This window comes from Diceros bicornis, chromosome 16 (assembly GCF_020826845.1).
Source record: "Diceros bicornis minor isolate mBicDic1 chromosome 16, mDicBic1.mat.cur, whole genome shotgun sequence".
In the NCBI taxonomy this organism is placed as follows: domain Eukaryota; kingdom Metazoa; phylum Chordata; class Mammalia; order Perissodactyla; family Rhinocerotidae; genus Diceros; species Diceros bicornis.
Genome location: NC_080755.1, coordinates 38,919,189 through 38,935,204, shown reverse-complemented (window position 1 = coordinate 38,935,204; position 16,016 = coordinate 38,919,189). Strand labels below are relative to the sequence as shown.

General features: G+C 38.4%; 1 protein-coding gene across 1 annotated transcript in view; it reads left to right on the top strand.

The window, feature by feature from the left end:
- The window catches only part of EPG5 (ectopic P-granules 5 autophagy tethering factor), a 111,159-nt gene that overhangs the window by 70,609 nt on the left and 24,534 nt on the right, over positions 1 to 16,016 (top strand). The window contains exons 28-35 of the mRNA XM_058557033.1: positions 1,517 to 1,659; positions 2,924 to 3,080; positions 5,719 to 5,913; positions 6,950 to 7,163; positions 9,543 to 9,691; positions 10,467 to 10,668; positions 11,236 to 11,308; positions 13,014 to 13,117. Of these exons, the coding sequence (XP_058413016.1) occupies positions 1,517 to 1,659; positions 2,924 to 3,080; positions 5,719 to 5,913; positions 6,950 to 7,163; positions 9,543 to 9,691; positions 10,467 to 10,668; positions 11,236 to 11,308; positions 13,014 to 13,117 (1,237 nt within the window). The remainder of the gene's footprint in view (positions 1 to 1,516; positions 1,660 to 2,923; positions 3,081 to 5,718; positions 5,914 to 6,949; positions 7,164 to 9,542; positions 9,692 to 10,466; positions 10,669 to 11,235; positions 11,309 to 13,013; positions 13,118 to 16,016) is intronic.

Here is a 16,016-nt window from a genome sequence, read left to right as displayed (position 1 = left end):
ATTTTGTAAAGATTTTTAACACAACGTTGGTGAGTTTTATAGAAGAAAGTTATTATTAGCATGATTATAAGTAGGTACTCGGTGTCCTGTTACAGCTGTGCTGTGTTGGGGTTGCTGTGTAAAGCAAAGCAAACAGGGCCATTGCCCTTCAGGAGCTTTTGATCTGGAATTTATGATAATAACCCTGACAGGGACATGAGGGCCTCAGTTAAATAAGTTTGTGAGTTAAGTATTTACATTATTTACAGACAGAGGATCCCTGTAATCATTGCAGTGGTGGCTCAAGACTGGCTTTGGGCAGGTGCATATAAAGGAAAATGTAGACCCTACCGTTCACCCATGTTATTGGGGAAGACCATTTGGGGAGAATGTAGGATTTACAATTCCTCCCTTCTAAATATTCCAGTCTCTTCAGCATTCTCTGCCATGCCTGTGAGATAAGTCCAAATTCCCTAGCGTGCTTAAAAGACCTCTGCAAAATAAGGGCCCCCGGCTCCCTAGTCTTATTGCATTGTATTCTTCAGCCCTGACCCTGCATCAGCCTGGCCGGACTGCTCCTTGCTGTCCCTCTGTCCTCCTGTCGCCCACAGCTGCCACATGGGTTCTGTCTTTGTGTTGCAGCCTAGGCCTAGGATATCCTCTGCGTCTATCCACATCTGAAAAAGGACATTAAAAGTGCACAAACATAGCACTTATCATATAGCTCACTGTCAATTAATTAAAGGGATATTAACAACCCCCTCAAATAGGAAAGACATTATCTTAAAGAAAGGATTGTCTTTTAAATTGGAATAAATTTAGCTTTTTCTGTTTTTTTTTTTGAAAAGCTCAATAAATTCTCCTTATTTTCACATCTTTACTAAAGATCGTTAAATATTTTATCAAAGACTAGCTTTCAGGAACCACTGAATTACTCAATTGCTCTTTCCTAGGCATGTGACTGAAATGGGCACTTCCCATATTTTATCTTATTTTGTTGTTTTATAAGTTTGTATCTTTTCTTCCTTTCAGAATGGCAAATGTTTTTTTAACAGCATCTGTGTAATCCTCTTTTTATGCTTTGCACACATGAGACGTGTAGCCTGAGTGTTTTGAGTTGAATTATATGTGCTGTTGGGTTGGGGGAACAGAGAGGGATTGAGGCTCTGGGGAGAGATGATCCACAAAATAGAGGCTTGATGTACTTCAAGAAAGGCCTCAGTGGTGGAAGACATTGAGTCTATTTTTGATGAGCTTTGAGGAGTTGAAACAGAAGTGATGTGGAACATATCCTACAAAAGGCTTTGAACCAGTGGTAAACTAATTCAAGTTTGATTCTTCACGAAAGGCTGAGATTCTTGAATAGTTCTTTGACAGGTTTTTTCCATCCTTCTCCGGTTCAACTGAGAGTTTTGAGTTATAATATTAATTGTGATAATCTCTTCATCATATGCCCAGTGTATTTGTAATAAAATATCTGCCCTAGAAACATGTTGAGGGGGCAAAAATGTCTGTTGAACACTTTCATTTTTGTTAGTTTGAAGGTATGCATAAGAATGAAGCGATAAGCCAACAGCTTCATGTTCTGCGAAAAGAAGTAAAGCAGTTGCAAGCAGAAGCTGCCAAACCACCGTCACTTAATATTGTGGAAGCTGCCGTGCATGCAGAAAATTTGATCACGTAAGTTGCGAAGGCAGTGGAATTTCAAATACTATTTTGTTATTATTGATAGTAATCACACATGGTACTACAGCCCCTAGACACCCACTAATTAAATTAATGCAGGGATCTGCAAACAACGGCCTTTGGGCTAAATCTGGCCTGCCACCTATTTTATAAATAAAGTTTTGTTGGAACACAGCCATGCCCATTTATTTATTTAATGTGTATGGCTTTTATGCTACAATGGCAGAATTGAGTAGTTGTGACAATTTATGGACCATAAAGCATAAAATATTTACCATCTGGCCCTTTACAGAATAAATTTGCTGACCCCTGAATTACGAAATGATACAGTACATTGAAAGTCAATCATGGAGAGGTTTAGTGCTTAAGTTTTATATCAAAGTCACATTTACCCACTAAGTCAACATTGTCAACACAGATTATTGAGCAATGTTTGCAGTGGAATTGCTCAGAGGAGTTAGGGCTGTCAAGTGTAGTTCCAACTTGCATTTGGCCACTGTGGTTTTTCTCTTGAGCTCCTGGCTTATTCTGACCATCCTCTGAGTTCTTCCCAAAGCCATCAGAACATGACTTGGGAGAGGGGAGGTTGACTCTGCCTTTTACTTAGGGTGACTGCACATTCTAGTACCAGCAGCTAATACCCCAGTAGGTTGGGATGGTGGTGTGGAGGGGGCATTAAGTCCTTTTGTGGGTTGGATTGGGGGGCCTGGGAAGGAGGACGAGATCAGGTGATCAAGAGGTTGGTGTTTCTTTTACTAGGAAAGGAACTCAAAAAAGTGCGAGAATTTAGAAGTGCTATCTTTATTCTGTACAAAAGTCTTCTCCTCAACCTAACTCAGTGTTTTGGATTTTAAAATTTAGAGAAATCAGGGTTCCTGTTTTTAAAAAAATATTTTTAAAAATATATGCTTTATAAGGAATACATGGAATTAAATAATAAATTATGAATTACATACAAAATATGAAAAATTTTAATAAGGGTAAGAATGTCAATTAGCCTGAATAATACAGCTGATTCCCCCCACCCACCCCACAACACCCCAGGAGGGCATAAAATTCCTTCTGTGTATTGAAAAAAAGTGGTTGGGTCAAGTTGGAAGATACTTACTCTGTGAAATATTTCTAAAGTGACATTTGTATGGGGCTCTGGGGATGACTCTTGAGAATATTGCCTGAGAAATGTAGAATATCAAAGAAATGCTTGTGAGTCTGGATTCTCTTACTGTAGACCAATAGTTTTACCTACGTTTTCCCACAGGGCCTTAGTGAATGCCTATAAGTTGCAGCCTACCCCTGGGGTCCAGAAGGTTGGCATTAACCTCTTCTTTACTGTTGTGGATTATGTCAGCGATGAGACGCAGCGTCATCCTCCCACAAGGCAGTTCTTTACTTCATGCATTGAGATCTTGGGACAGGTACGGTCGTTCTGTGTTTTTAGCCTTATTCATGTGTAATGAGTCCCTACAGCGTCCTCATTAGATATAGTCAGGGTTGACTTCAAACTTATGTTGTAGGTTCAGAGCCTTACTGAAGTCATACAGCCCTTTGAATTGTTGGCTTCTCAAGATATTAGAATTGTTGGTATAGAATTTTGTGTCTCATACAAGACATATTAAATTACTCACATTTGAAAGTCTCTGGGGAGTTTCTTTCACATCAGGTTCTATCATACGCTGTTGGTGTTGTTAACAATAACATTACTGAAGCTCTGTATCATTTATAAAATACTTTCCAATTCATTATTTTATTTTATCCTCACAGTGACTCTTGTGATTGATATCATTCTCATCTTAAAGATAAGAAAACTGGTCTCTAAAAGATTAAGTGACTTGCCTAAAGAATACAGCTGGCGAGTGCTGGAGCTGAGACTGGATCCCAGGTCTTCTGACTCAACATTCGGTGCTCACTCCACCTCCCCACTGCTGCCTCCCAGTTACTGTTCTTCACCCTTTATTTATTTATTTGACTTACTGTTAAATCTGTGGATATTTAACAAGGGCAAGGGCAGTGCATCTATGCAGATTTATGAAATGTGTCATAAAAGAAAGGAAAGCCACTTATTGGAGACTATGTAAGCACTAATTAACCATGTACTCTCACCCAAATTCAATTGAATAAGTACTTATTTATTGGATATTTATAAGGAAATGATGCTGAGCAGATATTAAAATAGATTTTTTTAAATAGTTTTTCTCCTGATTATGAAATTGATGTGTCCTTATTATAGGCAATGCAGGAAGTATAAAAAGTATAAAGAAGAATTTCTCATAATCCTAACCTCCTGGAGAGACTCGTTACCTAACTAACATTTCATTATAGTTCGTCTGGTGTATGTGTTTATTAGTATATGTGTGTGTATATGTAAAAATGATATATCATTCCTACATATGATAGATGGATAGATAGAGATATAAATACACACCTCAAAACGGGCCATGCTATTTTGTACCCTGCTTTTTTCACTCAAACACATTTTTAATTTTTTTTATTATTATTTTTTTGTGTGTGTGAGGAAGATCAGCTCTGAGCTAACATCCATGACAATCCTCCTCTTTTTTTTTTTTTTTGCTGAGGAAGACTGGCCCTAGGCTAATATCTGTGCCCATCTTCCTCCACTTTATATGGGACGCCGCCACAGCATGGCTTGACAAGCGGTCCATCAGTGTGAGCCCGGGATCTGAACCTGGGCCACCAGCAGCGGGGCATGCGTACTTAACCACTACGCCATGGGGCTGGCCCCCAAACACATTTTTTAGACATTATTCCATGTTAATAAATACAGACTTATATCATGGTATTTAATATATAGTGTTCCATGGAACACTGAATGGATATTTAGATAATTTGTTTTGCTACAAGAAGCTGGCAATAAATATTTTTACACATCTTTGTGAACTTATTGGACTATATTTTCTAGGATAATTTCCTAGCATAGTATGATTGCTATGAAAAGGGACTAACATTTGATGTAAATTGTTTATAATATTATATAAATTTCAGGTGTACATCGTTATATTTCAACTTCTGTGTAGCCTACCTTGTGTTCACCACCAAAGGTCTAGTTGCTACCCAGATCTATATTGTCACACAGCCCTCCTGGGAAGTTCGTACTTATTTACACTATCATAGCAGGATTTGAGTTTATCATTCTCCATATCATAACCAACATTAGGAGCGATCATTTTTTCTGAGTCTTGATAATCTAACAGAGGAAGTAGTACTTCATTAATATTTTAAGTTGTGTTTCTTTAAGGACTTGTTAAGTTGCATGACTTTTTATATGTTTATTGGCCGTTTAATTATTTTTTGTGATTTGCTGGTTATCATCCTTTGTGTATTTTCTGTTGGAGAGTTTCTTGTTTTTTGATTGCTTTGAAAGACCTCCTCAGACTATTAACCTGGTATCTGGAATGTGTTATAAATTAATTTTTCTACTTTGTCATTTTTCTTTAATTTTACTATATTTTTTGCCTTACGGAAATTAAAATTTTTATGTATTCAAATCTATCAGTCTTGTCTTTTATTGCTGTGGTCAAGCTTATCAAAGCCTTCCTGACCCTGAGACTATTTAAATATTCACTTATATTCTAGTCTTTTAAACATTAGAACCAAGTTAAAACAAGGCGAAGTTATCTTGACTATATATTAATTGTGAAAGTTAGCTTTTTAAAAGTATTAAAAACACAGCTCAATAGAATCTATAACCTAGAAGTTTTGTTTTCTTGACATAACTCAGCATCACTTTGGATACTCAGTAATCATGGTAGGTACATTGCAAATTTCTAGATTCAAATTATGTCAATATTTTAATCTTTTAAAAGTTTTATGTGGCTTGTCCAAATCAAATTAATGGATTATTCAGAATTTTTAATATCACCTACGTTGGAAGTGATAGGTTTATCTGTGTTAATTTAGCTTTCTTTTGATTGTTTCATATTTTCATTTAGAAAAAATTCTATTTACCTTATATACTATACCTTAAAACTTGGTTGCTTAAATAAAAGTTGGAGAGGGGAGAATTTGGTGAAATTTTTTCTTTTTAATTCTTTCAAGGTGTTTATCAGTGGCACTAAATCAGAATGCAGAAAAGTACTTCAGACCATCCTGAAGAACAGAAGGCTCTGTTCTCTCTTGTCTCCTTTCTTCACTCCCAGTGCTGCACCTGCAGAGTTCATACAGCTGTACGAGCAAGTGGTGAAGTTTCTGAGTGAGGACAACAGTGATATGATTTTCATGCTGCTAACCAAAGTGAGATGTGATTCAGTCCTGACGTTATCATTGAAACGTAGAAACTATTGTTTCCCACTCAATAGAAATGAAAGGCCCTCTGGAGTTGTGTTTCCAGTTAGACTGTAGCTGGCTGGCCCTTTTCACATTTTGCATCATCATCAAGCAGCCTGATCCCACAGCTTTTTTTTTTGGTGGGGGCATTGGTTGTGTTGTGTGGGACAGTCTTATTCCACATAGTATAAAAAGGACCTAGCTCCCAAACCCTCTTTAAAAACTTAGTACAGTTTTGAAATATTCATAATAGTAATTTAGTACATCCTTCTTTGGAATGTATCCTGATTTATGCCTAAATTGTGTTTGATAAATGAGTTGTAATATGTCAAAGTCTCTCATATTTAGAATAAGCCAGATCTAAGCAAATTGCCTTTGTCTTCATTCTGAGTAGAATATTAACTTAGAATTTCAGAGCCTTAGCTATTTTGCTTTCAATTGTATTTCTCTGACATCTATGAATCATAAAACCTGGGCATTTTTTAGGCCCTAGAGACTGATCTCAGTCTGTAATGGGGGAGAATATGTTTTATTGTGTGGAATTCTGGAAGGTGATACCAACACCCTGAATTTTTATTAACTGAGCTAGGTAACTGACACCAACTCAGAAACAGGGCCGTTAGATGGAGACAGTAAAGCAGTAAAGTGGCTGCTTGTTTGTGGCACTGTGACCACTGAAGAAGAACTACAAAGTTCTGATCCTTGTTTTGTAGGGAAAACTTACCAACAAGATTTTTAAATTACCAAAAAGCACGCAGAGCTGAGAAAACTGCCTCTGCAATTCCAGAGTGAAGTAGAGATGGAGGCATAAGGGCTCCATCAATTATTGAACTGCCTGGGATTCTTTAAATCGTACTTACATATAAATTTTAGTTTCAATCTTTATAAAAAGCTAAATTCTAGGTAATCTTTGACTTTTAAACTAAATTTGCACATAATTTGCTCTACTTCAATTAATATTCTAGTGTAAATAAAACTGCTTCTTGTTTCTTTTTCTTTTTAGTTCGATCTTAAGCAATGGTTAAACGCCACTAAACCTCCTCTGTCTGATCGTACCAGGCTTCTGGAGTCCATTCATTTGGCGCTTACTGCCTGGGGCCTTGAACCAGAAGAAGATATTTTGATGCCGTTTAATCTTTTCTGTAAGCACTGGACTTACCTTCTTCTCTACCAATTCCCTGACCAGTACAGTGACATTCTCAGGCTGCTGATGCAAAGTAAGTGTCTTTTAATTGTGACTGATTAGCTTGCAGTGAATATTTAATATGGCATTTACAATTCTACATTTATATTCTTCCAAAAATGTAAAAATCATACAGGTATGCAGAAGTTTAGAATCACTAGTTTTCACCCTAAAGTGCTCAATGAACAGTGCTCAAAAGGTTGCTGTCTGTAAAAATGGTCAATTACTGTCCTAAATGTTAGAATGGGTCCCAATTGGGCAAGACAGCACTTAGTATTTGGTGTTGGAGTCCACAGTTGTGCACCCACCTCCTTACATTGACTTTGCAGCTGTCTTGAACTGAGGTGAGATGGAAGTGGGCTTGCTTACTGTGCCAACTACAGATTTGCTACGAGAAGGAAGTTGCTCCTTTATAGTATGTTTAATATGCCGGTTGGTTTCTCTGTAGTTCCAAATAGTGGATAAATTTGGGGATTTTTCCCTCTAAGTTTTTGACTCTTGTTTTTTTGCAAATGAATTTTATCCCTGTGTAATGATAGACTCTATTTATATTTACCAAGAGAAAGAGGAGCAGTAGATTTTCCACATGCCCTCCCACCATTGTCGGCCCTGCCGCAATTGGAGTGTCGGAGAATAGAGGAGCAATAAAGGGTGTAGGCTTTTTTATTTTTGGAATTGCACTAGGCAGAAATTTTATTGAAATATAGTAAATGAGATAGTATTTACTTTTTTCATGCAAACTTCATAGTTTTTATAGATGTAATGGAAAACTAAATTTTGCTTTATGCCAAATCTTTGTGTTACTTAATAGGAATCATTTAATGAATAAGTTAGTGATCTTATGTATTGGACTACCTGAAGAATACTGAAATGTGTGGTCTTATTTTCAAAGCACTTCAAGCTTTAATTGTTTCCTACAGAGGCAAGTTGCAGGATGGGTGGAGAATGGTGGTAGGGAAATGTATTTGTACAAATTTTGATGCCTGTTTTCATAGCTAATTTTTGTTCTAAGTTTTCAAAATTTTATCAAGTATGTATTGTAGTTATTTCCTCTGAAACTTTTTTTTTTTTTTTAGATTTTTTTTTTTTTTTGTGAGGAAGATCAGCCCTGAGCTAACATCCATACTAACCCTCCTCTTTTTGTTGAGGAAGACCGGCTCTGAGCTAACATCTATTGCCAATCCTCCTCCTTTTTTCCCCAAAGCCCCAGTAGATAGTTGTATGTCATAGTTGCACATCCTTCTAGTTGCTGTATGTGGGACGCGGCCTCAGCATGGCTGGAGAAGCGGTGCGTTGGTGCGCGCCTGGGATCCGAACCCGGGCCGCCAGTAGCGGAGCACACTTAACCGCTAAGCCATGGGGCCAGCCCCCTCTGAAACTTTTTAGAGAGATTATAAAGGCAGAATTTATATAAGCAGCCATTGACTTGCATTTAATAGGAAATGTATACTTCCCAGGAAAAGTAATTCAGTTAAAGGCTTAAGAATGACAATACCACCTCTGTCAGATTCTATGACCTCCAGCCTCCTGGCTTCCCATCCCTCCCTGGCCACCATGTCGATGTTCCTAGGGTTTCATCCTTTGCTCGTCTGCTCTCTTCATTCACTCTGAGTGAGCCCATTGTTTTCCCTGGCTTTACTGCCATCTTCTAGGTCTTCATAACTCCCACACCTGTAGCTTGATTCCAGGCCTCTGCCCTAAGATCCAGACCACAGTAGCCGTTGGCCACAGACCCTTCACTGTCCTATAGACACCTCATCCTTAGCATATTGCAGCTGACCTCATCATCCTTCCCTTCAGATCTACTCCTATGAGCCTCTGTTATCCTGTTTCATCCTCATGCCACCCCTGGGTGGAAAGGACCTGAGGAGGTATTATTCCTGTCCTCTGGGATGTGAGGTTTGCAAGTAGCAGGGTGCTACCTGGTTAGTTTCTATTTTTGCACACTATCTCTGTGTTTCTTCAGGTTTTGTCCATTGTAGGAGTGGAGTTTTAGGGGTAAGTATGAGACTCCTTCTTGAACAGAGCCTAGACTCTGCAATTGTGTTCTGTACCTAGTCTCCTTTGTCCTGTCACTGTTGTTTCTCTCACATCATCCAGCCAGGAAAATGGCACCTTTACCATTCCCCAGTCAGGTTCGCGTAGGTAGATTCCCCTTCCAGATTCCAGCTCAAATGGCTGTACTCAGTCCCAGCTGGGTTACCAGGAACAAGGAAAGTCAAGTGTCCAGGTGGACCGTTCTTTTAATATGTTCTCTTTTCTTTGGTTTCCTCACCACAGATCTTTATGAATTTGTTTTGGATTTTTATTTAATTTTTATTCCTTTGAAAAGTACACGTGTTCTTTGATTCAAGTTGAAAAAGTTAGTTTGTGAAAGATGCTGACTTGCTGTCCTCTGTCCCTGCCCCTTAAGGCTCTGCTGAGCAGCTGCTGAGCCCTGAGTGTTGGAAAGCCACTCTGAGAGCCCTGGGCTGCTGCACCCCACACTGCCGGCAGGGGGCAGCGTCTGCCGAGAGCACGGTGCTTCAAAGCTCTCCAGATGTCCTCTTGTCAGACAAGCAGGTGTGTAGCTTTTGGTGTCTGAAGTTTTTGTCTGTGCATTTCTTTCCCATTTCCTTTGATATTTATTTTTTAAACAATTGGAACACATTCAAAATGTATACCTAAAAATCTCCTTTTGCGTGCATTATCTTTAAGACCTCTGTGTTTTTCTTTGTTAGTCGCTTGCTTCCCCCAGGCCCCCTTTTCCTGGATCACCTTTCTCTCACACCTCAGAGTCTGACTCTTGCCCATCTGTTCAAGAGCGGCTCAGGCTCCCTGTGTGTATACCTTCCCTCCCCACCTTAACCCATGTGATCTTAACCTTACACCACTGGCTCCTTCGGTGAGCATGTTTCATCAGTTTTATACAGTATGGGTGCACATGAGAATGTGTTTGAAAGAATGGTTCCTCTGCTTTAGAAAAAGAGTTTGGAATCTGCCAATTCACTTTTCATATGCTAATACGTTTGCACCTCTGTTACTAAGTCAGAGCCCTCCACCACAGTCTGCTCTAATACTCTATTGAAAGCAGATGTTCAGTAAGCATGTTTTTTTTTAAAGATTTTATTTATTTATTTATTTTCCCCCCAAAGCCCCAGTAGATAGTTGTATGTCGTAGTTGCACATCCTTCTAGTTGCTGTATGTGGGACGCGGCCTCAGCGTGGCTGGAGAAACGGTGCGTCGGTGCGCGCCCGGGATCCAAACCCGGGCCACCAGCAGTGGAGCGCGCGCACTTAACCGCTAAGCCACGGGGCCGGCCCACTAAGCATGTTTTGACCAGTCATTTTCTTCCAGGTAATGGAGACTATACAATGGCTCTCAAACTTTTTTTATAAACTTCGATTATCCACACTGGACTTTAAAAGCTTTGGTTTATTCTCAAAATGGAGTCCTTACATGGCTGATATGAAGACATTCTTGGGCTATCTTTTAAAAAGGCTGCTTGACTCAGAAATGGCCTGCTTGGCCCAAGACCCATCTGCCAGCAGCAAAATAGGTAATATGCCTTTTGTACAGCATTGAGCTAGGTGTTCTGACCTTCCATTAGAAGAGACTTGAATAGACACATTAAGATTTAAATCTTTGTGATAAAACTACATATCTGAGTGTCAAGAAGAGGAAATAGGAAAGATGTAGTACAAGTGTGAACCCATGTATGTGTCATACCTATATTCACTTACTCAGTGGGTACTTGCTTCAGCTTGTCTCTGCCCCTCCTTCATAGAGCAGGGTACAAAGAGATAGGTTTCAATCTCCAGCTTTCTTTTTATTGCATATCTTGCTAAGGAAAGGGTTCTGAATATTTAAGCATTTATCTTTTAAAAAATGTACAGTATAAAATTATCCATGACATTGTGTTGTAATAAAAATTCTTCAATTCAAGAAATTCCATTGCAGCAAATGAAAACACAAACATACTCAGACTAAACTTGTTGTTTGTATATCAACATAGGTTTATGGGTATGTAGATAATAAGAAATAGATTTTCTATTTAGTGTTATCAATGATATTGACAAAAGATGAGCTTGTTTCTTGTCTCTATAAAAGTTTTGCTTTGTTTTAGTGCTGAGATCCTTACATTCAGTAATCATTCAGCTCTTTAAACCATGGATCCTGGTTTTAGAGGACAATGAAAGGTAAATAGTTTTTCAGATATTCAAATTCCTTTGCGATTTATAAACTTAAAGTTCTGATGGTGTTTTGGTACAAGTGATGTGTTCACAGATTTAATTTTTATTGTAGGGCCATATTTAAATTTAGAAAGTACTTCTTTTTTTTTTTCTTTTTTTGTGAGGAAGATCAGCCCTGAGCTAACGTCTGCCAATCCTTCTCTTTTTGCTCAGCATGATTGGCCCTGGGCTAACTAACATCCATGCCCATCTTCCTCCACTTTATATGGACGTCCCCACAGCATGGCTTGATAAGCAGTGTGGCGGTGCACGCCTGGGATCCGAACCCCGGGCTGCCGCAGTGGACTGTGCGTACTTGACTGCTACGCCACTGGGGTGGTCCTCTAGAAAGTACTTCTTTATGAAAGAAACTTAAAATATTTTCTGTTTGTGGAATTGTTAGTCTGGTTGATCAGAGCTGTTATCTTGATATTAATTTGGAAGCAAAACTAGATACTCATTTCTAGTTTTCCACAATAAACAAGTTGAATTAGTTTTGGTACTTCATTTAAGAAAAATGGATGTTGCTCCCCTGAATCAAGTTTTGATAATATAACACTATAAAACATGAGACTAACTTGATTTTATCCAGTACCTTAGGTATTTTTTGGAACTAAGTTGACTTTCAAATTACCGGGTGGGAATTACCCTTTTAACGTGAACTCTGCAATTAAATGAAAGCATTATTAAGTGAACATTTAAAACAGAGGTGTAGAGCTGTCCAAATGCAGTGAGTTGCATCCTGAGTCTTCCCCTAAAATCATGTAAACAAAAGTTAGGTGAACTTGTCGGGAGTTTTATAAATATTACAACAGTGGTAGATATCATAGTATTTAAGGTGTTTTCACAAATATTAATTAATCTGATCCCAAGACTCAGAAAACTTGAATGTCTTGCTCAAGTCCCACAGTCAGTGAGGGCCAGAACTGGGACCAGAGCTCAGGGCTTTTGACTCTCGTGTCAGGACTCTCTGCATTAAGCCATGGTGCTTCAAGAGCCTGTTGAGGAAAACAGAAAAGGTTCTGGATTTTTGCTTTTGCTAGAGGGCTGTCCTTAAACAATCTGAAACCTTCAGGATTTTGTAGTGACTATGAGACTGCTGACCATAATGCAGGCGGCCTGTTTATTTCCAGGAAGAATTAATGGAATTTATTTTGATGTTGAACTTTCTGGAACAGATTCAGAAACTGAAATTTTCACATAAAGGTTTTTTCTTTGTTTTTTTCCTGTCCATTTTTGGCCATGTTTTTGTTACATAAATTTTTTGTCTTTTTTTTTTTTCTTTCATGCTTTAGATAGAGAAAACTGTTGAAGCTACCTGACTGTGTAATTCTAAGGCATTTGAAATGTAACCGTGATACACAAGGGATAGGTTCAAGGGCGTAAATTGGATGTAAAAAGGCATTAATTTGATAGTTATTTAAATAACACACTTCTGAAACTCAATTGCATTGGAATAAAAGTTAGGAAGGAAAGTATATAAAATTATATGGTTGATATTATAACCTACAATTCACCTCCAGGAATTTACAGCCTTTAAAGTGGTCTAAATATGTCTTAGGGCTACATACTACAGAGGTTTCTAGGACTTAGGCAAGCCCTAGACTCTGAGGCCTAGAGTAATTTAATCATAGGACTTTCCTTTCTAAGTGTCTGTGTCTTTTCTTTCAAGCAGCCAGCGACATTACCCCTGGCTGGAGAGTGATGCCGTGGTGGCCTCAAGCATTGTGCAGCTATTCACTGACTGCATTGACTCGTTGCACAAGGGTTTTAAAGGTAGGAAGAGAGGATACATTATGTCTCTTGTTAGTTTTCACTTTTTCCTTAAGTCATCAGTTAATCTTTTGCCTCTGCTTTCGTACTTGATTTTATTTTATTTTAGTTGATAGGCAGTCATCTTTGACCAAAGAAAGGTCTCTAATGCAGTAGACTTACTGTAAAGTTTGTAACTTCTTAGCTTATTTGTGAGATAGCTCAGAATGTCATCAGTTATGGAAAATATGCAGCCATTCTCTTTTTAAATACTTTAATATTGTAAGTATTGTCTATCCCCCATGTTGAATCTCATTCTATTTTCTATGACTCTGACTTCTTTTTCATGTTTTATATCTTTTTGTGCTTCATTTGGGGCAAATTCTTGAGGCCTTTCTTCAGTTTACTCAGTCCCTCCAGCTATGTCTAATCTACTTTAGAAAATATCCATTGAATTTTTCATTTCAATTTCTAGAAGTTAGACTTGTTTTTCAAATCTACCCTGATCCTTTTTGATAGCATCTTATTTCTTTATTTTCTTTAAAATTCCAATTTCTATTTCTTTAAAATGTTTAAACATGCTTATTTTTCTTTATGGTCTATGTGTAATAATTCCATTATTTGAGTTGCTATTGAGGGGTGATTTATGCTACCGTTTGATGTTCCTTCAGACTCTTATTCTTAGAGGCTACCTTGTGTATTTTGTATTGTGAACCCATATTTAGACAGATTTTATCTAGGGAAATTCCATTAGGACTAGGATGAGGGTGTGTGCCTCCAGAGAACATCTGCATTTGTTGCCAATTTGAACTATGTAATTTCTTGGCTTGAGGTTTCTCACACAGTTATATGAAATCAAACCCCAAACTCACTTGCAGGCAGGCCTCAATTACCACAGTGAACTGTTTTCCTCCCTTGACTCCAAGTCCAAGCTATGTCAGAGAAGGTCCCTTTCCTCCCCTAATCTGCTCTTTCAGTGAGAGTGTAGTCCTTAGAAAATCTTGTCTTCTGTCTCCTTGTGCTGTTACAACCCCACAAAAGCAAACACTCCTAGGGCAACTGAGGCTTTGGCATCAGTTTAATATTCTGGTTTCCTAGCCTCTCTTTGCTTCTGGTCCTTGGTGTTTTCTTCTGCAGAGTGTACCTAGCTATGAGTTTTCAGAGATGTCATATTTTATTTAGTGTATCTAAAATGTCTTACACTGGGAGGTTTTTAAGGACATTAGATCCAGCCAACCCAGATTCTTGCAATAGCCTCCTGTTTTTCCTGTCTCCACTTTCTATTCCTGCCTAGTTACTAGATTAATTTTCCTAAAATACTATTTATGTCCTATTATATTCTCATTCAAAAACTTTTAAGTATAATGTTCTAGCTCAGCATTCAAATGTGTCTGGCCCAGTGCACTTCTATGTGATGGTTTTCTTATGGAAACACTCCACTACAGCCATACTGCTCTACTCACTGTTCCCAAAAAGTCCTTGGATCTTCCCTCTGCCATTTATTTGCTCATGCTGATTCCATTACCTGGATGAAGCCTCAGGCCCTTTATATTCTCCTGCATATCTATTGATGTGCATACATTTCTCTCCTGTCTCTAAATCTTCATAGTACATTGTTGCAGGTTGAGTCCTTGGAAAGCAGACACATGATGGAGTTAGAATGCCAGAGATTTATTTGGGGTACTCCTGTGAAGATAAGAGGGAGAGGAGTAGAAGTAGGCAAGGAAAGCCTTCAGACCCCAGTGCAGGTGTGACACCTGTGAAAGGAGAGTGGAAGGGAACAGCCTCAGACTGCAGGGCAGCTCTGAGAAAGTATTGGCCAGCCCAATAGAGAATTCCAGTGCAAAGATTCTTCAGTGAGGAGCCCCACACTGGGCAGAAGTGGCCAGGCCTATGCTCAGTTGTTGACTCAGTGTTGCCTTGATTCAGACACAGTGGTGGATCCTTGAAGGGAGATCTGAGTGGTGTACTTCCATGGCTGCTTGTGATGCTTCCCTGGTGTTTATGTCATAGAGTTAACAATATGTCATCCAGTATTTTTTTAATAATAGACTTTATTTTTTTAGAGCAGTTTTAGATTCACAGCAAAATTGAGCAGAAAGTACAGAGAATTCTCATATACCCCCTTTTCCCACACAGGCACAACCTCCCCTACTATCGATATGCCTCACCAGAGTTGTACATTTGTTATAATCAGTGAACCTACATTGACACAACATTGTCATCCAAAGTCCATAGTTGACATTAGGGTTCGTTCATGGTGTCATACATTTTGTGGGTTTTGACAAATGTATAATGACGTGTATTCACCATGGTAGTATCATACAGAGTAGTTTCAGTGCCCTAAAAATCCTCTGTGCTCTGCCTATTCATCCCTCCCTCCCCGCTAACCCTTGGCAATCACTGATCTCCATAGTTTAGCTTTTCCAGAATGTCATATAGTTGGAATCAGTTTGGCTTCTTTTACTTAGTAATATGTATTTAAGGTTCCTTCACGTCTTCTCATGGTCTGATAGCTCATTTCCTTTTAGTGCCAAATAATATTCCATTGTCTGGATGTACGTCATCCAGTATTTTTTTTTAAATTATTTTATTGGGGTCATATTGGCTTACAGCATTGTGTAAATTTCAGGTATACATCACTATATTTCAGTTTCTGTATAGACTGCATCATGTTCACCACCGACAGTCCAGTTTTTATCTGTCAGTTTTTATCACCATACATATGTGCCCATTTACCCCTTTGCTTTCCCCCATTCCCCTTCTCCTCTGGTAATTACTAATCTATTCTCCTTATCTATCATCCAGTATTTTTGATTGACCTTTTACACAGAAATGTTATTCTTCTTTTTATCCCCCACAAAACTTAGGACAATGCTATATTCTTGGTGTCTATGTAATAAATATTGGTTCAATGAGTAAT